General features: G+C 38.3%; 1 protein-coding gene across 2 annotated transcripts in view; it reads right to left on the bottom strand.

Moving 5' to 3' along the window:
* The window catches only part of If (integrin subunit alpha inflated), a 166,077-nt gene that overhangs the window by 10,523 nt on the left and 131,505 nt on the right, over positions 1-24,049 (bottom strand). Inside the window, exons 6-7 of one of the 2 annotated variants that reach the window (XM_076822718.1) lie at positions 4,093-4,141; positions 2,099-2,179 (exon numbers count right to left, since the gene is read on the bottom strand). In XM_076822718.1, coding sequence (XP_076678833.1) covers positions 2,099-2,179; positions 4,093-4,141 — 130 coding nt within the window. The remainder of the gene's footprint in view (positions 1-2,098; positions 2,180-4,092; positions 4,142-24,049) is intronic. The other variant, XM_076822719.1, reaches the window with a different exon arrangement.

Below are 24,049 nucleotides of genomic sequence, written 5' to 3'. Positions count from 1 at the left end.
ATCACCAAAAGTAAACCAATAACGAAACACGCGCAGTCTATCCCCCGCAAAATTGCAGCTACAATCGTAGTCAGGGGACGTTTGCAAAATACACTGTTGTGAATGGTAAGCCGCCTCGTCGTTATTAATCTAGCTTCTAAGCGGGATTCTATTGACAACGACGGCAGCGTTATCCCGTTCGTTGTCGCCAGGCACACTATAAACTAAATAGCAACGTTCACGTCGACTGGAAAGTCGATTAGGACACTACGATAGCTGGCCCCGTGATTACTGCGTCACTGGCTGAGGCGCGAAGCTGTAAAGAAAGCAGGCCTGCACCACGTTAAAACATCGCCACCCTCGACTCACCTGCTGGTAATTAATAAATATAATAATAGCACACGGTGCATTAATCATCAATCGGTTATTAATCACTGAGGGGGAGGGGCGCGAGGCGTCCGAGAGGACCTCAAACTGTCAAGCGTACAAGATTGCGATTCTGACTGATTGCACCGCGCAAAAAGGACTTGCTATAGTCGCCCCGGTGGTGTTTCCCGCGATTTTCACACTTGAGCGTGACAGTTCAGCGGAATTTCAATCGGATTCGTTATTAATCACAGGCGTCGTTGTTAATCGCGATGAAATCGCATGAGTGGAAGCCGGATATGACCGTGTCATTACGAGCGATTAATTGGGTAAATTAATTGGGCGGGGCCACTGCCAAGCAGATGTGTATGGTGTCCCATTGCCTTCGGCAAACTTCGAGCACGGTCGACGTGCGTTGGATGTCCTTCGACGTGGATTTTTGTGGACGTCAACGTACAGTGTATTCGGTTTCAATGGATGCGCACGTAATATGGCTCTGAACTGTCGAAGATGCAAAGGGGTTGTTCGTGCTTATTCGATTTGCCACAGAAAGCATCGTGGTGGATTTGAATTTCACCAAAATTAGGCAGCTGCCTAGGCGCAAAGTTGACAAGGGACGCAAAATGGTATTTTCATTCTTGACATTTTTTAACATAAAATTTTAAATGAAATATTACGGGTTGTACTATAAATGCTTTAAGCTACGAATAAAAATTCAGAGTAAGGTCATCGAAAACCTCAATTTGGCAAGTTAGCCTAGGATGTGAAAAAGACTCGAGTCGGGCCATTGCAGAGATTTTAGTTTCGCGTTATGTGCAGGTATTCAGAAAGTGAGGTGTAATTTGTGAGGCAATTGCAAAGGGGGTGCTTCTGTGAGTAAAAAGAATTCGGATACCTACATGGAGCATGATTTGTCTATAACAGTTTTTTGAAAAATCAATTTTGAAGGCTCATCTGTGTAATATTGACACTTGTGTTGCAGAGAATAATTAAAATTTATGTATATTGGATAAATCGTGTTGAATTAAAAATTTGAAGTACCATTACAGAGAAAATAGTGTACCGAGTGGCCGAGTGTCCAAAATATTAGTTATCAGTCACAGAAGTTTCTCCCGCAAAAATAAACATTTAGAGGCCTCACACGATTTTGTTTACAAAATTAGACGCAAAACCCCCTTACGCGTTTTGTAATCCAGCAGCCCCATTGCCGATTGAATATCCCTGAAATATCAGTTATACCCCTTGCACAGCGAATAACTAATCACGCGTCAAAAGGAGACTCAATTTTATCCCATAATTTTATCCATGGTCACATCAGAATAAGCTTTCACGTTGGAATCTGATCTTGCGATGATCTAAAATTCTTAACTTCGCCAATAAGTAACACGTGTAATTTAGAATGGGTCACAACTGACCCCGCATCCTCCAAACGAAGAATAAGCCACGCAAGTGTCCCATAGAAAATTCCCTTAGTCTCACAAAAGCCCTGAAATCGAACCTCAAATTTCCATCCCCAAATCGAAACAATTTCCCACCCAGTCTGTATCCTCCACAGTTCGACGGATAATTCCGTGCGCACATTGAAACCGAGCGTAACTCAGACATCATTTCTCGAGCATCAAGCAACACTTGTTAATGAGGAGCCGTCGTTAAGAGAATGGCAGCTGATTAGAGGTTTACAGGGGGCGTATGGTTTCAGACGACGGCGTTGCTTGGGTATGTTTGATTAGGGACGCCTGCAAATACGCGGTACCTGATGCTTCTGCCTCGGGCGAGACCGACATCGCTGCTAAGAACTTCAGCCTCATAGCAGTGCTGATCGAGTATATCTGACCTGGAATCGTTTAACGAAAGTCTCCTCTAAAAATCACTTCAACATCCACAGAGCACGGGGGTGGTCGCGGTGAACCGTGTGATCGGTGGTTGGTTTCAGTACCCAGGCGTTATGAAAGCTCGTAGATACTTTCTTTCCTTCGTGTATTAGTGGAGTAATACTCTTTTCACCTTTCGATTAGTGAGGGACAGATTTGATGCGATTGTGTGTGGTTCGACTGACAAGGAAACCTCCCCAACCCGAACATTCTGATTTTAATAAAACTTCGCGTGAATGTGGAGCATATTGGAATACCTGTGCGTGGAGCAATTTTTTTTCTGCGGAAATTTATTCCGAAGGAGGTAGAATCAGCCCTTAAAGTTATCGCGTTTTTTTCAGATCTGTAGTATAACTTTACTTTACTTTTCTGTTGGTAGTGCGATAGAGGATAAAACACTGTACAATTCTGATACTTAAAGTTCTATCTCTGACGATTATAAAGTTAGTTTTTTTTTGTTTAAAAAAAATGAAAAATGCGATAACTTTAAGGGTTAATTTCACCCCTGCAGAGTGAATTTCCGCAGGAAAAGAAATCCACACGATGTTTCATTAGATCAGAATTTTCGTTTTGGGATCGTTTCCTTGCGAGTATTTAGAGAAGCCCAATTATTTCCGGAGGAATTTGAACACCCATCGTTTATGGTTATAGTAGTAATTAATTTATTTCGAGACCCCATTGTAATTAGTATCAATCCCCTGCGTGGCTGAAAGTCCCCCAAGGTCCCATGAAATTTCATCTTAATGATGCTGCGGAAGGAATAAGTGTAAAGAGAAGTGTCGCAGCTGTAAAAATTTCAATTTTTTAATTCTTGGCAATTTTATGCTATGTACTGTCAATGTTACGATTTGGAGATTTTACTTGCTGTGCTACAGAGTTTGCATCGCGTTTGAAATTTTTGTATTTTTAGCTAGCTATCGATATTTGTATGAAGATGAGAATATTGCAAGGAAGATAATATTACATGGTTTAAGCAGATCTATTTTTGAAAATATTTTTCCCCACAGATGCAAGGGTGCACTTGTCAAGAGCAATGAAAATTGTTTTTTTCAGAGGAACTGCATAAGTTTTCTATAGAAATCGATTGTTTTTACCATTTTGCATATACAAATATTAGTTTAGCCAAAAAATAAACATTTTATGAGATATCGTGGTTTAAAAATGACGTATTTAATAATAACTTGACACTCTTCGAAATTGTTTTCAATTCCTATTGTACCCATATCCAGAACAAATTTAACAGTATTAATTCCATCCCAAAATTGTAACTGAAACGTAAAGAATTTCTCCACAAAAAGTTTCATAGAACCAACAAAATCCAATCATTTATGTTTCCTGCTTTTGATCAGTCCCAATAAAGAATTTTCAATTTTACTTCGGTGCAGTTTTGCATCTGCAAGGAAAACTATGCTGAAGCAAAAATTATTCCTATTATTAATTTTTTTATTACCCCCAAAAAAGACCTTCCATAATCCATACAATATTCTTTCCACCAATTTGTTTACCTTCATCTAGAAAAACATTATAGCTCATACTATTTCCTAGAAGCACCCTGTATTTTATTCAAATTTTCTTCAAACTTAAATATCTACTGAAATTAAATTTATCGTGATGCAATTCCCCGTTAACATATTAATTTTCTTCGAAAAGATTGTGGTACATCAAGGTTTAATATTCGACGTCGGGGAGCTACGTTTCAAAAAGTTCAGCCTTCCCCTCTACTCGGTACTCGATTAACCGGAAATCGAGACGAGATATAATATACATATTTACGAGCGATATCGAACAAGGTGTCGCGTTTTCAGGTAAAAGATTGTGAAACGATCGTTCGACCTAGATCGGACTTCGGAGGCAGTGGATCGAGAAGGAATCTTACCTTGCCAGTACCAGCTTCCTGGCGCCCCGATGAAGAGCCTCTCACCGTTCTGAAACAAATAGAAAGGTGTGTCATTAAGGGAATGAGTCGACGCCGAGGAACTAACGTTGGTAAGCACTTTGGTTGATCGTCTTTATCTGTGAAATTTCAGCTTAATCCCTGATAGATTTATTACGACAAGCAATTCATTTTCCTGATCACTACTCTTCCCATAACACAAGTTCACTTTCTACATTCAATGAGAATTCTCGAGAATTGGTTTAAAGGTGTATTTCGAAAGCAATTCACAATTAATACGAATTGATTTCCATTTCGTTCTTCAGACTACAGGAAATTTCACTGTTTACAGTGTAATTAAAAGAAGAAACTTCTAGCAGGAAAATTTCCCTCATCGATTCCTCTTATCATCGCAGAAAAATTCCGTTTGCTTGCAATAACGATGCAAAAAGCATTCAGCACGTTTCACATTTTTGCACCTCTTTAAAAACGCAAATTTTGCATCAGCATCCATGCATGCATAATCGACCATAAATCCTATTTTTAGCCACAGCGCATGATAAAAACTTTCCCCCGTTCCTTCACAAGGAACACAAATTAAAAATCAACAGTAACATCGCTAAAAACACGAATCCAAAAATAATATAGAAATGAGAGATATTTTAATAATTTAAATAATGAAATCGCCCGAAAAAATCGTCCAACCGACGTTAATTGAAACTGTGGGAAATTCCATTTCAGAATCTTTAATATTAGAGGGTGAAAATTTTCGTTGTACATTCCCACGTGCTGCAGTCCAGGGGAGTGCAGCGCGGCAGTGAGAAAACCTCGAGCGCGATTATCGAACCGTGATTTTTCCCAGCCGCGGGCGATGCAACCAGGAAACGGACGCACCCACGAAAGTTCAATTTTTCTTCAATTCGCAAGATAATGGGGAAGATAAGGGACGGCTCGCGCACCAGGCCCCGAGATGCGATAAATCAGCTGCTCGTACGTAATGCTGGCTGTGCATCTATGCACTGGCGCGTGCATCGCAGCGTTGCACGCATGTTAAATCTGTTTTGCAGTGGCCTTCGCGGTGCAGGCTTCTTGGTACACGATCTCCACGTGTTTGCAAAAAGATCGATGATCGTCTAGGGGACGGCTGGTGACTTGTGCACGGTCGGGATTGATTCTCACGAAAGTTCTGATTTACGCAGTGAAATTGATTTACACATTTTATCGTTCGTACGTGGTTCTGATCGTTTCAGGAAAAAAGCGTTTGAAATTTCATTTTGATTCACAGTGACTCAGAAATTTGTTGACGAAGATTGCATTCGCACAGCGGGATTATATCGGTAGCTTTATTTTTCATGCTGGAATTGGAGGAACTAGATGTTGAGTGTAGAAATTTAAGGCGATGCAGATGAAAGTGTGGCTAAGGTGAATGTCCCAATTTCTGCTGATTTAAGAGGTAACTCGTCATAAAGAAGGTGTAGAAAATTTTTATTATTATTATTATTATTATATAAACGGGAGAACCCTTTAGACTACAAAATATAAACATAATGTACAAGAAGTATAAAATATAAAATTAAAATATAGATAAAGAAAACAAGATATAAAGAACACAAACGTAACAGTCTACAAACAAGCAACAAGACTAAAACAATGAGCGGACATTAAGGAGATAGGGGAGATGACAGACTCCTCAAAAGTATGGCCCTAAACTTAGTTAGGGAGTCCAAACACAAATCAATATTGGCAGGGCACTGGTCCAACTCACTCATAGCGCGATTAATGGGGTCCGCAATTTGTTTGTGATCAAAATTTGCAGAGTTATTCATTAATTGTTTAATAATAAATCAAGCAATTCAAAAACTATTTAAGAAAGATGTTTCAAGATGTTATTAGTAATTTGTAAGATGACTATTAGCAATTTGTAATTAATTATATAATCCTCTAAATGTCCGTATTTCTGCTCATGAGAAATAGCGATTAAGTAATTTAGAATTATTTTGTTGCAACTATAGTACAAACGTAACGCATATAATTATAAGAAAAATACGAAATAAGCAGAAATGGGGACATGAACAGAAATTGGGACGTTCACCTTAGCAGCAATACAGTTTTCACAATTATTCTTTTATGTGGAGGAACTTGTGAGTGATTGCGTAATAAATACTTTTTTTGTGCAGTATGCATTTCATCACAGAATGCACAAATGTGATACTTTTATGCAGTGGTCATTTCATCAGAGAATGCACAAATGTGTACGTATGAACATGTTTATGAGAGATAGATACATCTATGGAGTATTCTGTGATCCACATACCGTTATGAGTACTGCAGTTTATGTTTGAAGTGTTAATAATGTATCAATGATATCCCATATATTTCCTCAGATGTACTGTTTTTGAATAAAATTAAGTCAATAAGTAGATTTCTCTGGAATTTACCTATGTTTTACCAGATTCACATTAAATTAATTAGTCTACTCAATTGATATAAATATATATCGACCTTTGTTGAAGTACCCCACAGTTATGGAACCACAAAACTTTTCTTATGACTTCTTCTCGTAATATAATACAAAAAAGTAAAACAAAATTGTGGTACGGGTGAGTGGAGGCTAACATTTTTACATTAAAAATGTATTTTATGATATTAACTAAATGAGTTGATCGCTGACGGTAGTAATAGTATAATTACAGATTAATGAATAATATTGAAAACGTGGGAAATAGTGACAGTTCGATTCTCATGATAATATGTAAAATACATTTAAATATCTAATTTATCATTCACATTGAAAATAGCATTATGTACTAGACCTGGACGAATGGAATACAAAATTGGTTTACTATTTGAATTACTGATGACATTGGGAACGGCACTTCCGATGATTTCAACGCCGTTGCTTACTTCATTCGAGTTTTATGTGAACAAGGAAGTGGTCGTGTCATCATAAATCCATGATGTCACGATTGAGAAATGAAAAAGGTGTGTCAAGGCAAACATATACACTTCTTAAATTTAATTTCAAACGTCTTAGAAGCTTCACTGCTACTTCTACGGTAAAAACATTGTTGTTGGAGAATAAAAGATAATGCAGATAAGAAGTATGTAATTTATGGAAAAAAATTTCCTACTCCATTCATATTGAGCTTTCTTTCTGAATTTTAGGCAACTACAAATACAATACTATGAAAATATGAGCATTCATAATTTATTAGAGATAACTGTAGTGTTATCAATAGAGGAAACAAAAATTCACTTATTAATGAAATAAAATGATAGACTTATTGTCAATAATTTCGATTTGTTCAATGACTCGAAAAACGCCTAGCTGCATTCCTGCATGAGATTACGCATAAGTACAATGCAAAACACATGCATTAATTTCATGACAAAGTAACAAGTATAGCGACAACTTTTCAGTCCTAATGTTATTAACGCTACTATTCCAAAGAAAATAATTTTCAGAAACTTCTTGCATTATACCCTCCAGCTATCACAAACAATTTCCCTGAGTGTCATTGAAAGCTAATTTACCCCTCACATTTTCCACCTCAACACTATCCACAGAAAAAAAGCAACCATGTTGTTCCAAACCAGAGAATAATTCTACTACCAGCCAGTGTCCAGTTAAAAATCATAAAAATACCCAGCTCCCACAGCTTTAATCTCAAAATTTTCTTACTGAAAATAAAACCCCCCTTCTAGGGTAGATGCACCATTTGTGGCCACTTTAAGGTATTGCACAAGTTTTGCCCACCTCTTAAAAAATATAATATTTTCCCGTGTAAGCAATAAGTGTATCCTTATATTTCTGGCGGTATATTAAACAAAATATTTATGATGTGAAATTCTCCACATAATAATGATCTGCAAACAATTTAAAAATAAGATAATTATGCACGTGGTCAAAAACAGTGCAATGCAGTATTCAATTCGCTGACTAATAAATTATATTCAACTCGTAATATTTCCACTGAGACGAACCGTAACGCGATGTGCAAACCGAAACATCGCTATCGCTGTTGGTAATTGCACAAAGATTGCGACAGTATTTTAAACCTCGTGAGAATCTAAGTAAGCACACGGTCGATGAGACGTCGATATCAAATATGTTTGAAGCGTGGATCGACTGGGAAACGTGTCGCAACATTCGTGGCCAGCGATAAAGCAACACTCCCGACCAAGCTCACGCACGGTCCTCGATTCCTCGAGTCCCAGCAGCACTTAATCGGTGCATGAGTTACTCGAGTGCCACTCGAAATCATCGGCATACCTATCGCGTTTCGATCCCTCGTATCGGTCGTTCCCATGCGCGGAACATAAGGAACTTTCACGCAGGTTTCACTCGTCTGACACGCACAGGCCTATACTACTTGTGGCGGAGCGCGACGCGTGAGAAAAATGACATCCACCATTGCCTCGAGTCATGCCCATCGTGTCAGAAAATGAACGATGACTTGTGAAACTAGCAGTGGGAAAATTGTTCTGTTATTGTTACGTCCGCACAAGGCATCTGGGGTGTAAATAATTTGCAGCTATACACCTTTGTGAGTGTAGGAAGAATTGGAGAACGAACAGATGTATTTGGAAAGTACTTAGTTGTTTTAAAGATATGAAGTCCCTCAGTTTGTAAATTAAATTTTTTGTAGGTCGAATGGTGGAAGAAGTGCAGTATGTATGGAATACCAGTTTGTTTAAGATGTGTAAATAATTACGACAGCGGATGGGAGCAAATATAACCGCATAATATCATAGGGAAATTAATGAACTTTTATATTTCAGACTCTCAGTAATAATGAAAAACAAAAATTACCTGAAATTTTGGTCTAACTGAAGAATCACAGAAAGTAAAAATTTTGTTCAAATACAGGTGTTCAAAATTACCTTCACTATGCTGCCCTTCCTCTTGTTTCTCAAATTAAAGTTTGTAAAATATTGTTTAAGACTGATTTGGTTAGATATATCACTGGCTTTGATATCAACCTAATTCAATGCAAAAGTGAAGTGTTTTTAATGAATTTAGGTGAGGATATCAATTATTAATACTGATTAATATGAAAAAGGAAATTCATTTGAAAGTGTTCAATTTTTTTATCAGACTTTCTTATCAACTTACATCCAAAAATTATCTTCATTGAAAGAAATTCTAATAATAATTTTTATCAGTGCAAATTGCCACAAGTAACATTTTTTTTCTCCTTTTCTTCTAACCAGTCGCGAGCTTGTCGCCAAAAGTCAGAGTGACAACTGTGTACTCCCACTTATCTCGCGTGCATCGAATTATCATTCATGTTATTGAAACTTAATATTCCATCGGGCGCCTCGCGATGAGCTCGGGCCTCGTTAGCGGCAGATCTATTATAGCACTCGCTGAGGACGAAAGCTTGCACAGGGGACTCATCCTTGCACGCGGTACGAGTGCGTTTCTACACGCTGTGTAACGGTAAGCCTCCTACAGTCTTATCTAACGGCGATGCGACAGTAGTAAAGATTATGCCTCGCATACATATTAATCAACGGTCTACATGAATGATCGCAAGAAGCTGAATGCTCGAGCAGGACTCACGATAATATCATGCAATATGAATGAGTCTGGAGCGGAATCTCAGCCGGAGAAACGGCATTTCTTTTTTAAATTACAGTTTCGCGAAAGCTTGATTGATGCCGACAACTAATAAAATCGTGTGATTTTCTTCTGGGAACAGCAACTTATTTGCAACCCTGTTGGCATTTCTTCTTTTGGATAAATGAAAGTTTCTTTCGTCTTGATAGAGGTCACGGTGTTTCTACTGGGTTTGAAGGGAAACGAAGACAGGGAATTGAAAAATTTTAATTACTAAATATTTAAAAGGCCACTGCAAGAGTTTCTCTTGATTGGAAGTTCGTTGCAGAAATGAGAGTGAATTTAATGGCAGTCGATGTGGAATCGATTAACTTATTGAAAATGTATTGATTGAAGTAACTAGAAGAATTCTTATTTATACTGAATAATGTTGTTGAAATTTGGGGAAATTACGTATGAAACACGATATAATTCGTAATAGAAATAATTGTAAGAAGACTTCTCGTTAAAAACTATTCTATTTTGAATCATTATGAAATTTGAAATATCTAGTTATTTATTAATTAGAGACTAACAAGGGGAGGACACCATGAGGTAGACAAGGATTTTGATGAGCCTTGGCACGATGGATCTATGTCGAAAATAAGTAAATAGGTGTCCGAGATAATAATAGAGATATTTACATGGAAATTATTAAAAATTTCATAGTGGCTGTGGGGTTTTAATGGGTAAAAATCCCACACTACCCTGGCGCCCCCGGGGGATTCCCCTCTGAAGGAGTCGGGGTGCCTTTTGAAGATTTCCCCATATTAAAAAAAAAAATTAAAGAAGAAAAATTAATAAAAAAAAATTTATAAATATTTTTTTTAACTTGGAGACATCTTCAAAAGGCACCCCGACGCCTCCAAAAGGGAATCTCCCGCGCCTACTAAAACCTCACGGCCACTTTGAAATTTTTAATAATTTACATGTAAATATCTCTATTATTAAAGCCTATTGGCTGAAACGCTCGGACACCTATTTACTTATTTTCGACATAGATCCAGCGTGCCGAAGCTCATAAAAATCGGTGCCTACCTCATGGTGTCCTCCCCTTGTAAGATTCACTCTGCGGTGCAGAACATCCAGAGTAGACAAAAATCTGCCTCAAAAGGTTACACAACTCCACCTAAAAACAGTATGTACAATTGAACTTTGCAGGTGCATCTTTGCACTTTTAAATAGTAACAAAAGTCACAGGAAGATAGACATTCTTACACGTCTTGACCTTTACTTCTCTCACAATTTTCACAGGAGATACGACATGTTCTAATTGCATAACGAGCTTCTGTGCACATGGAACACAGACAGACTCTGCCTTGCAGAGGTATTTCGATGACATTCAACCAACAGGATGCATATCAATAACACTCCCAAGTATCTCGCAGGCAAGTCAGATCTCCCAGAGACATATTCAGCATTCTCTTCAGACATTAGTGGTGACAGATACATAGAAATGGCTAGACACTGCTCAGGTGCTTGCTAAGATGCTGGAAAGGATAGTTAATTGGCGTGAATTCTGCGCATACTTCGAGTAAATTTTCAATGACAAGACAAAGAAAGGAACATTCAGCGCATACGAGGAACTAATTGAGATATAGAGATAATAAATGGCGAGCTCGTCGAGTTTTTATTTATTATCTCATCGAAATATGTCACTTGACTCCACTGTCATTAAATTAGATTTGTTTAAGTTGATTCTAAAGATTTTCTTATGAAAATTTCAGCTTTCTTCAGAGATTTCTGGATTATCAGATTCGCCTCGAGTTTTGATTTTTTAACTGACTTTAGAAAAGAGGAGGTTATAGATTCGACCCGTATGTATTTTTTTTTATGTTTTTCCCCGCATAACTCCTCAGCATATGGACCGATTTTGATAATCTTTTTTTTATTCGAAACAGAACGATGGTGATTACATCCTACACTGCACCAATATTGGCCCAATATTTTGCCAGTTCTAGTTAATAAAAAGACTTTGTCACCTAAGTATTAGTATTTTATGTACGTACGCGCAGATCTCCTCGGCATGGTGTGTCAATATATACAGAACTAAAAAGTTAAAAATAAAATAATTTAAAAAATATTAAAACCAACTTCAAGAAAATAAAAATGCACGAAAAAGTTAAAAATAATTTTTTCCCTTATTTAATCTACGACTCTCATATTTTTTAAGTCAGCACCTCACCATTTGCACTGTGTACATCTAGCGCCGACTTAAAAAAAATAAGAGATTCATAGATTAAATAAGGGAAAAAACTACTTCTTACTTTTTAGTGTACTTTTATTTTTTTTAAGTCGATTTTAATTTTTCTTTAAATTATTTTATTATTTGCAGAAGAAAGGCTTTTAAGTTTGATTTTCCTTTTTATTATTAACGTTCAAGCCAAAGGGGTGCTAGCTACAAATATATAATACAAAACTAGTATTTTAATGTTTACCCATTATTCTTTACCATCAAACACAAAGTGATCCGATTCGCCCGGGTCGAGCTTACACAAAAATGTGACGAAATATATGTAGCCCAGTAATGAGCAGCAAATAACCCCATTCAGCAGCTTGTACCTTCGCGAATATTGCTTCGCACACCACTCGACTGTGCCTTCGAGTTAGCAACTACATCCCAGCGAGGCGCGATACGAAATGCTGCTCGTTAGACCCAGCGTGTCATGCAGAATCGGTCGTTCACGACCTTTTACGATACCACATGCCGCATTGACCTCCGCGAGAGGTTACCACCAGCCAAGGTCCCGCTTAAATATCACCGGGATCAAAGTGTTAATCGCGGGACAATGTCGGCGCGATGCACCTACGCGCGCTGGCGCAGTCCAACGCCCACGCGTGCACCACGGCGCGCAGAGCGTTCCGCGAGGAATAAAAGGCCACGGGGATTCCATGGGACGGGCGAGGAACGAGAAGCGCGGAAATACGGCGGATACCCGGCGGAGGATGCGAGAAAAACGGTGGGGAAAGTTACTACCACCCCTCGAGATGATTGGTGGGTGAATCCAGAAGGGGATTTGTTCGGATGCGACGAACAATGGACGATCCTCAGGTTCGTAGAATTATTTGATGACGATAATTTCAATGGAATGAACGACTAGTAATTGGTGTGCTTGATTATGGTTATGCTGTGTGGATGACCTGGGGGGTTTTAAGGGGGGACTATACTTTTGGCAACGCTATAACACGCCGGTATTGGAGAATTTTTTCTAGAGAAATTATGAAGCAAATCATTTTGAACTTTTTATGGCTTCATATTTAACTTTTGAAGATACGAAAACAATTATTTTATATTAAAAATATGCATAGATGTCGCTATCGACGCATCTCGCTACAGCGTCGCCGCCGAAGTTGCAAAACGGTGGGTGCAATTTAGAGAAAACTATTCAACCAATCGACTTGCGCTTAGACATACAACTAGATAATTCCAAACTATTGCCGATGGACCTCTAGTATTATAAAAAAAATTAATCTGAATACTTCAATGTCGCATAAATAGATAAAAAATTTCCTGCAAAATCATACTTCTTTTTCTAAGCTCCACAATTTTGTCAATTCTCAACTTTTTTTCCGTTTTTGAGGTTCATTGGGAATAGTTTGGAATTATCTAGTTGTATGTGTAAGGGCAAGACGATTGGTTGAATAGTTTTCTCGAAATTACCCCCACCGTTTTGCAACTTCGGCGGCGACGCTGTAGCGAGATGCGTCGACAGCGACATCTACAATGCATATTTCTAACATAAACATTTTTTTTCGTATCTGTACAAGTTAAATATGAGGCCATAAAAAGTTCAAAATGATTTCATTCATAATTTCTCCAGAAAAAAAATCCCAAAATCGGCCTGTTTTAGCGTTGCCTAAAGTATAATCCCCCTTTGAGAGACGTTTTCTGTTGACCGACGAAATTTTCATTTAATAATCTTGCATGAGAGAGACAGGTTGTGTAAGATGACGTCCGGGGAATATGGGGAAAATTTGTTGTAAAATATGAAAAATAAGGCTGAGACAACTCGAAAATTAAAAAAATCTGAAACTTTATAGAAATGTAGCTCAAGTGACACTACTGACATAGGAAACTATTATTCGATTCGGCAATAAAACGATCCCAAGAGCGAAAACTACCAGAGATAGGTACCTAGCAGAGAGTTACCAGAGAAAGGTACCTGAGATTACCAATTTCGGCGCGGGAAACTTTAAAATTTACAATTAAATTTATTCTTTATATCGTATTATAATATATTAAAACACCCTTAAAGTTTTTTAAAGATCGAATTTACTGTTCTATGTTAAAAAAATTCGCGGAAACCCCTTTTCCAGCGCCCTAACCCAGGTGTCCTCCCTTATATCCTCCCAACAAACTAAACCTATTATTACTACACACTATGCAACTTCTTGCAGTAAACATTTTTACGAAACTTTAAATAGGTAAAGCAGAAATATTTCAGGTGATAAAGTTGAGTGAAATATCCTGTACGTAAACTTTGAGACCAACCCACCCAGTAGTTTATTATCCCTAAACTCCCGCAAACACCCATGTGTTTCGAGGCTTCGAAGGAGGAACCCCTAAAACAAGTACAACCACTGCCCACTGCATATCTAAACACAACGCGTGACCCACCCGACTGCCCCGTATCAATCTTCCCAAACCCAGCGCCACTGAGACCCCGCCAGAAAAAGAGCAGAGGAAGAAAGCTGTCCCCGAAATCAGGACCAGTAAAGTCAGTCGAAGTCTAGAAACGCGAAAATGTGACGACGACAGGATTCCCCCCGTTGAGGTTCGAGGGGCCGCGGAGAGGGGTGCCCGTGTCTAGCTTCGTTTTACTCTGCTTATCATGAGAAATGGCGGCCGTTTATAAAACAATGCAACCGCTAAGGGAGGAGGACCACCGGCGCGCGTAGGTGGCCTCTTCGCAACGCTGGCCGACGGTGAACACGGAACACGGTGACAGAACGAAATGTCCCTGCCTTAAATGGCCACCTGAGACTCTCTCTCCTGGCTGTTGCTGTTGCTGCTCGCCGCTGCCGTGTCGCGACCGCCCTTTTTCCGTCCTGAATGGCGGCTATCTCTTTCCGCGGCAGGATTACGCGCGTATGTACGCGCTACGAACACGCGGCCGGACGTCGACGCGACAAAGGGTGTACGCGCCGCTGCGGATCAACGATTTTTCGCCCCTCGATACCGAGGCGCGGCTCGATTAACCCTCTCGTGCCTCTCCCGCTGACGGGGCACGTTATCCAGGTCTCTGGAATCGATCTTAAGGCGGATTCACGCGTACCAGCTCCGCGACGGCTCGGTGCCAGCGGTGTCTTTCTGTCAGCGTTGGTAACTGGGACGGACAGGCGTGAACTGCTCCATCCCGAAACAGGCAGACGATAGTTTTTAACACTCACACTGATGTCAAACAGATACGCGTGGACCCGCCTTTATTCTCCTTTGGACGCGTCGCTGGACATTGGACACTTATGTGGCTCGTGTATTGGGTAGTATAGGTACAGTAGTTCGTGGGTAATCCTTGGAAGACGGACCCGGGTCATTCCTGACCCACACCGAAATCTCGTATAAACGTGTATCTGCCCTCTTTAGTTAAAATGTCCTGTCTAACATTTTGAAACAACCGAGAAAACTGAAGTTTTATCATTTACTTTGTACCGTCCTTATTTTCCTTTATTTAAATTAAAAGGTGTTGTCATTATTTCGTAACAGCCTGATATAATTTTTTGTAATAGGTAGGTGATGTATTATTACCGTAACAATTGATTAATTGTTTTAGATAGGATATTATAACCATTTGGAAATAAGTTAGGTTAAATACATTATACTGTTTATAAACTTTTACGAAGCACGTAGAGTTTTCTAACTTTACGTAAAAGGTAAAAGACGCGTGGAACTTCAAATGTTTCAACATATCTCGGAAAATGAAAAAATGCTAGATAGGACAGTTTAACTGGGGAGGGCAGTGTTTCGGAGTCACCTTTGAAGTACAATTGAGGACTTTGCAACAAGATGGGTGCAACTCCAATTTTGATAGTTTTTTTAGTTATCACGTGTAATATACGTAGAACAAATTCTACATCATTTAATGCAAATCCGATAACAAATGAGAGTTTCATTGCAAATTTTGAACCTGTTTTGTGTGATATTTTTGTTCTGAGCAGCCCCAGATTTGAAAAATTCGCCAAGAGTAGAAGTAAAAACTTATCGACTCAATAATTACTACTTATTGTGTGAAAATATATATTTTTCAATTAGTGTTCTCTTTTTAATGTTAAGTCAAAGCAATAATTTTATAAACAGCTTTTTCTAATTCACTCGAAGTTGGTAGAGATGGAGCTGCACCCCTCTTGCTGCAAGTCCTCAATTATTTTCTCGCAACTTATAATATGAAATTATTATATTTATTACTCAACGAAAAGCTTGCGTTTTAGCGTAGGTTTTCGAATTACGGAGCTGTGCACGAAAATTCTCACAGCAGGGTAGCGTTTTGATTTCAAGAATTCGGGTATTCAGATTCAGGTTCTTCCTAAAATAATCGGTAATGAAAATTTCGAAGAAATTTTAATACTTTTGCGAAGTACGTGTAGATTTGTGTACAGGTTTCAATGAGCAGAAAAATTTAAAGTGAATTTTTTCGTAAATTTTGGGGAAGTAAGCCATGAGTGCTTAGTGTCTTATTGCAACGCAATCTCTGTTATTCTAGTTTTATTAATCGAGGGCCATTTCATCCAGCAAAATATGTCTAAAATCCTATAATAGCGTCTTCTTTAAAAAAAATCCTTAAACCTTCGAATTTCATTACAAATACATTGTAAACTTTGTAAACTTCAAACAACTCAAAAATGAAGTATACTAATTTAGTAGATAACTTAGGGTAGCAGGGGGGGGGGAAGAAGAGAAAGAAAAGGTTCACAGAGCAGAACCCTTCCTCACACTTGCAAAACTAAGAAACTCATGCAGGAATTACGTTTCCATTAAACCACCCTCTACCAAACAATATCATCCTCATAATATTTACGACCCTTAACACTAATCAGTAGCTTTAATTCCAATATAATATTCTGCACAAGGAGCATACCAATCCTCATAAAGAAGATAGATAAACCGAATCGGTGCGTTTGAGTAATTCTGTATATTCCATTAACTCGTGGAAGCGAGAGTTTCACGTGCACGGAATAGGAAACACTGGGGATATCGTTCGCGCACGTCCGCCCTGTAATGTAGAGCCTAGGAAGAATAATAGGAATGCATTTTCACTGCCTCCCCCGATAAGTAATCTTTGCTCCATTAGGACCCATGCGGACGATAGTTGTAAGCGCTGTCGTGTTACAAACGACACGCTTCGCGCTGTAATTCTGCGGGTTCGCAGAGTTTATGCCGTTGAGTCACTGCATTTGCATTCGGTGCTTCTTTCCCGCGGCCCGGCCGACTATTATGGCATAGATTTCTATAATTGGATCCGTTTGCGCGCGAATGCGCCACGCGAGAACGAAGCAGGAATTAATACGCAGGGTCGTTAAATCGCGGATGCGTTCACTTTTTATCCTGAACCGTGAAAAATTTTATTGAACCTCCTGTACTTGTTTGGTGGAATAAAACGGCAGTGGTGGAGAATTAATTTATTCGTCCTGTGACTTTTGGCTATGTGTTTTTAATTGTGGGAGATTGTTTGTAATATTCCTCTCGGTATCAGTGGTTATGAAGTAGTTCAGAAATTGAGGAAGAAGATAAAATTGCAATCTTTCTTTCAAGTTTCTTGTGAAATTGAAATATGAATTTTTATCTTATTTCTTTACAAAATGCGATTATGCGCAGTCGTGATAAAAAGACAATTTAAGATTGGTGAGGATTGTGTATGGATAAATTGATAAATTTAAGGCTAGAGGCTTTAGGTACCGTGACTACGTCTCTGGTTTATTTTATAAAGTACCCGCAGATATTTAAGTGCAGAATTTAAGTTCTAAAACCGAATGTAAAGAGGTAAGGTAAAGAGAGTAAGGTAAATGTCCCCATTTCTACTCATTTCGTATTTTTCTTATTATTTTAAGCGTTTTGTACTGTAGTTCTAACAAAATAATTCTAAATTATTTGAACATTTACGTGAGTATTGCGCGAGCTTAGGGCTAAACAAAGTACAGCATGAGCAACGAAAAATGTTGAAAACAAGAGGACATTTAGAGCATTGTATTTAATTACAAATTACTAATAGTTAAACATCTTGAAATATCTTCCTTAAATAGTTTTTCAATTGGTTGATTTATTATTAACGAATTAATCAATTACTCTGCAAATTATTTATCACAAACAAACTTTTTACACCTTCTTTAGTACGAGTAACCTGTTAAATGAGTAGAAATTGGGACATTTTCCTTACTATCGTTTACAGAATTGCCCATTATACTCTTAATTTCTGTTGAACAAAGCTCTTGTAATTCTTCAATATTAAATTCTACGTGTATATGTATATGTACATCAAACATTTGTCAAACACTAGGAAATTGCTTGAAATTCGCTGAAATCGTGCGCAAAGCGATGAAGAATCAAGGCTACCCACATCCACCTGATGTGTTTTCCCCACTCGCTACAAAGCGCCGCAGATCGAAAACACCCAACCACTTTGGTGCACCCAAGGCCTCAAAATACTGATGTCCAAGAGCGACGCTGCAAGTGCGTCAGGTTTACTAGATCTGCTCCACCAGCTCGATGCACTCAATACACTCGAGCGTGGCCCATCGATTCCCTCCTCGAGCACAGGCACTCGAGGCTATGACATAAAGTCCGCGACGCTATCGGCGAAGCATCTCGGTTACGTCAGTGCATCGTACGAGAGAATGCAGACTCCGTGTGCAGCGCGCCGACTGCTACCAGAGTGGCGCCAGTCCTCGTGTGCACTTTGGAGGGCCGCTTTTATTTATCGTCCCGCGAAAATGTTATTATTTGTGGGGCCGGCGATTCGCACGGTGCACGAACAATGGATCCTCCACGTCCGCCGACGATGTCAAACGCGCGACCGAGTCACATGCACGCCCGATGCCCGCACCCCTCCCCTCTGTGTGCACGAGTTGGGGCTGCGACTATTCACCGGACTTTTTCTGTATGAATATTTGCCGAATATAACTTCGGTATTCGAATATTTGGCGAATATAACTTCGGTATTCGAATATTTGGCGAATATAACTTCGGTATTCGAATATTCGATGAACTAATTCGATTACTTGGGTATTCGAATATTCGGAGAATGCAATTATTGAAATACTTGAGTATCCGAATATGTGACGAATAAATTTGGAGTACTTGAGTATTCGGATATTCGGGGAATGTAATTTGAATAGTTCAGCATTCGGGTATTCGGAGAATTTAAATTGAATATTTCAGCATTCGGATATTCGGGGAATATAATTTGAATACTTGAGTATTCGAATATTCGGGGAATATAATTTGAAAACTTCAGACTTCGAATATGGGGGGAATATAATTTGAATACTTTAGTATTCGAATATTCGGAGAATATAATTTGAATACTTCAGCATTCGGATATTCGGGGAATATAATTTGAACACTTCGGACTTCGAATATAGGGGGAATATAATTTGAATACTTCAGTAATCGAATATTGGGGGAATATAATTTGAATACTTTAGTATTCGGATATTCGGGGAATATAATTTGAATACTTGAGTATTCGAATATTCAGGGAATATAATTTGAACACTTCAGATTTCGAATATGGGGGGAATATAATTTGAATACTTCAGTAATCGAATATTGGGGGAATATAATTTGAATACTTTAGTATTCGAATATTCGGGGAATACAATTTGAATACTTCAGGATTCAGATATTCGGGGAATATAATTTGAATACTTGAGTATTCGGATATGTGGAGAATACAACTGGAATACTTCAGTATTCGAATATTTCGTGAATGTAATTCGATTACTTGGGTATTTGAATATTCGTCGAATATAATTCGAATACTTGAACATTTAAGTATTCCGCGCACTGATCGAGTATCTGGATATTGCTAGCATTCCAATAGTACCTATAATGGAAATTATAAATTACCTAATCCTCTTCCAACGTCCACCGATCATACTCATCACAATGCACCCCACAAGATACTGATGCACCCCCAGAAAACATACTGAAATACATCACCAGTATCATCATCACTGTTCAATGTATGCAAACATATAAGTAGCTTCCAATTTGAATAATACTATTCAAACATTAAAATAATTTTCATAGATCCTAGTAAAATAGCAACAACCATAACCACTATAAGTACCTATATTCCCACAACACCATGTACTGGGCCCACCAGAACCCCCCTTTACAAATCACAAGAAAACCTATTTCCCACACCTACTATATCACTACTCTAAACCATAAACTTCCCCCTTCAGCCCCCTTTATGTCATTACTTCTCCAGCACACGCACACAGGGGTGCAGGATCCGTGCCCTCTTGGCTTTACCTCGCGCAGCAGCAACTCCCTGGCCCTAATTCCAGCCGGTTCTACACCAGGGGCATTAGCGAACCGGTAGCCAAGCAAATACGTGCATTTGTCCAGGGAGCTCGTACGACACGGCCCGGGACACAGGAGCGGTCCGCAGCGTGCGCACAAGAGGAGAAACCGACACGATGTACCCCCTACGGAGCAGCGCTGCCCCCGATGCTTCTACACGCGAAAAATTTGCAACCGAGACAATGGCGGCCGTACTGTGGCCCGTCTACACGGGACAACACGACCGGCACGAGTTGTATTCCGGCGCCGATCGCGAGGGGGAGGAAACGGCCATACGAGATTGAAATATAACCGGTTGCTCAAATATGGATGGGGCCACACTGAAATTTATGCCACAGCGCGTATAAGCGCCCGCGTATTGGGCTGGCCCAATAAGTTTCTCCGCAGACTTTTCAGCGACTCCTAAAGAAGTCCAGCGACGTTCGTGACGTTCATCTCGGCATAATGGAGCTGAAATAGAGGGAAATGGGCTTGGCTGGGTTTTTTTTCGGATGGTTGACTTTTAAATTGTCCCTGTATTGCCTAAACGTGGCGTCGCTGTGTGGTGGATAATGCTTGTGTGTGCAGGGTGAGTTATGATGAATGGGATAATGATATAGGTGCCTTGGATTTGGGAGTACGAGGGTGTATACTGCCTTTCTTAGTTAGAATGTCCTAGCTGATTTCGAGATAACCGAGAAAACTGAAGTTTTATTATTTTCTTCGTGTCGCCCTTGTTTTTCTTGATTCAATTTAAAAAATGGTGCCTTTATTTCGTAACAGCCTAGTATAATTTTTTGTTAATAGGTGTACAGGTAGATAATTAATTATTAACGTAGCAATTAATTAAATGTTTCAGACAGGATATTTTAACCATCTGAAAAGCAGTTGGGTTAAATACATTAGACTGATTCTAGATCTTTACGAACCACGTAGGCTCTTTTTTATCTTTACTTAAAAGTAAAAGACGTGGGGGAATTCAAATATTTCAACGAACCTATCTTGAAAAATGACAAAATACTAGGTAGATTTTAAGGAGGGATTTAAGGGACAGAGATAGGATACAAGGTTTATATGAAATAGAGTGAAACGAGATCAGTTTGCTTTGATTTTATATAGGTTTCCCTTTGTTCGAAAGATTTACTTAATATTGGTTGGTATTAGAATAATTAATAAATTCGATATTTATAATCTTTGCGACAGACTTTAGTCTGGTTGGAAATTAATTATGTGTTTCTATCTTTGACCTATTTTCACTGATTATTCTTAATCTACCCATTTTTTCACTTAAAAATATACTTTGACTAGTAAACCGCCATTTTCGCAAATTTCTCACTAGCATATTCAAACCCAGTGGCAGACTGTATCTAAACATATTGGTTGCTAGGAGATAAAGGGGGCCACCCACAACTATAAGGGTATCATTTAATGCTTATAAAAAATAAATAAAATTTCCAAAAAATTCATAAGTGGCAAAAAAGTACAGTTAAAATATTTGTGAATTAATTGTATTTTTTAGTAATTACAGTGCACATATATTGTACATATTACTCGCAGTATACAGTAGATAGTAAATGTACATACAGATTGTTATAAGTGAATTTTTAAACTGTTTTTTTTTTAATTTTAAATAAATGGTGGATATTTTTAAATAGTACTAATAGTACGTAAATTTTAGTTGCATACAATAATAATATTGGAACTTCTAGTATATTTTCAAGCTACTAAAATGTCATTAACATTTTTAACATATTGTCTGATGCTTAAGTGGGCCCACTTCATCAAGGGCCCACAGTAGGGACTGCAATATCGGTAAATCGCGAGAAATACCCTCAAATTTTGACCGGCAATTCGCAAAATTTTTACCGGTAATTCGATAAATTATGTATAGCAACGTAGCGCATATATATGCGTTCATTAATTCCGTCGATATCAGTGAAAACAACTACAATTATTAATACAGACGAAAACCCAAGAATCTCATGAAGAACCAACTCTGATCCAAAAAAAAAACTAAAAATCTGAATCAAGCCATAAAAAAATAGACGTACCTATTTTCAAGTAGAAAAAGTAAAATTTTAAGAGAAAATATCTACAAATGGCATATGATTTCTTGACTACTCGACCCACAAGTTTAGTGTAGAATCTGAGAGCGCTTTATCAGGAGACCAAAGTTTGGACAAATTATGTTTTTTGCGTGCTTATTTGTTAAAAAAAAATGTTAAATAAAAACTACTTATTTATGTCTGTAAGTTAAGATCCTCTTCATTGTTTTCGTGGTGAAGATCCATATGAATAAGTATTGTCAATAGTTATACAAATACATCTATTTTGTGTTATATCATTATTTTATGTTCAGAACAGTTTTATTTGCATATATTTTTTATAATGCTCGATTAGAGAATTTTTTTAATGTTTACTCTTATATTTTCAAAACCTTAAAAAAGTACCTGTCAATTACCGGTAAACCGGTTTTGATTGAAAATTTTACCGAACTACCAGTAATTGAAAAATTTCGTAAAATTGCAGTCCGTAGCCCACAGGGCCCACTTGCCATCGGGCAAGCTGAAACCCCAGCCAGTCTGCCACTGTTCAAACGTTATTTCAAATTATTTAAATCACACTTCACATACACTTCTAACTATTACAAAATCTCGTTCGAGGTTCCTCCAACTACTCGAAACAGAATTCCCTGAAGAATTTTTCCATCGTTGAATCTCAACCTCGTCCAGGAGCTTCACGACCACCTTACGCACGCGAATGCGTGCATATCGTGCAACTAGAGAGCTCTCGTCGATCAAGTGCATACAGAATGCAGTCCAGAGAGGGACTGCACCAACGCCCGACAAGAAACGGGCCCAGATTACAGACAAAGCAGCCGGCTGTTGCACTCGTAAGAGGAAAACGAAAGCGCCGTTCGGGCGGAAGTAGTTTTTCTGAGTCGCGAAAGCGAGAGTCCCTTTCCAGCACGATATCGTAAAAGTTCTGAGGGTGGTTCGAGATATTCGAAAGGTGGAATGTGGTTATGCTTTAGAAGTTCAGATAATATGCACTGCGATTGTTGAACTCAACAATTTAAGAGGTAATTATGCTTGTATTAATGTTCCACTTACTCGAGATTATTTTCTCGTTCAGTGAAACAATAATTCTGTAGATAATTTCAATTTTCTGCCCCCCAGCAGTAGCGATTGCTCGAAAGAAATTTTTAAAACTCTTAATTTGATGTTTGCTCTAATTCAGGCAGAAAGATGGTTTAGATACAGAAGAGTAGAGTTTCGCAGGGAAACATCAGCTACCTGTAGAATAATCTTGTAATAATTATTTTGTCACACAGGATTATCGAGTTCCTGACCTCCGCTTTTCGTCGAGAATTGAGGAGATTGTCAGCAGACTTTTCTATATTCTAATATTCAAAAACGATAAAATAACGACCTCAAAAAAAAAAATTGAGAACAGAATTAACGACGAGGAAAAGAAGACCTTCAATTGGGCCTATTTATGGAGAAACCTACCAACCCTCAAAATAACAAAAAATTAGTTAAACAAAGTACGGATTCCATAGTTTCGTGATCTTTATTTTACAAAAATTACCAACACAGAGCAACTCTGACATTATACAATTATTAAATCTACCAAGCCATAGTTCCATTTTCGGCTTAAAAAACAAAAGCTACAGAAAATTAAAATAATTATGCCACTCACTATTAAATAACCCATTAAAAACTGTGAAACAATAACAAGAAATAAAACATACCCAACAGAAATAAAGCTACTTTTCTTCAGCAATTAAAATCTTCAAACTAAAACTCAATTTCAGATCACTGAGGGTTGTTATCTTTCTGCATAACTACGCCCAA

This window comes from Andrena cerasifolii, chromosome 11 (genome assembly GCF_050908995.1).
Source record: "Andrena cerasifolii isolate SP2316 chromosome 11, iyAndCera1_principal, whole genome shotgun sequence".
Taxonomy (NCBI): Eukaryota; Metazoa; Arthropoda; class Insecta; order Hymenoptera; family Andrenidae; genus Andrena; species Andrena cerasifolii.
Note: the sequence above shows the minus strand (reverse complement) of the source record. Positions and strands in the feature narration are given on the sequence as shown.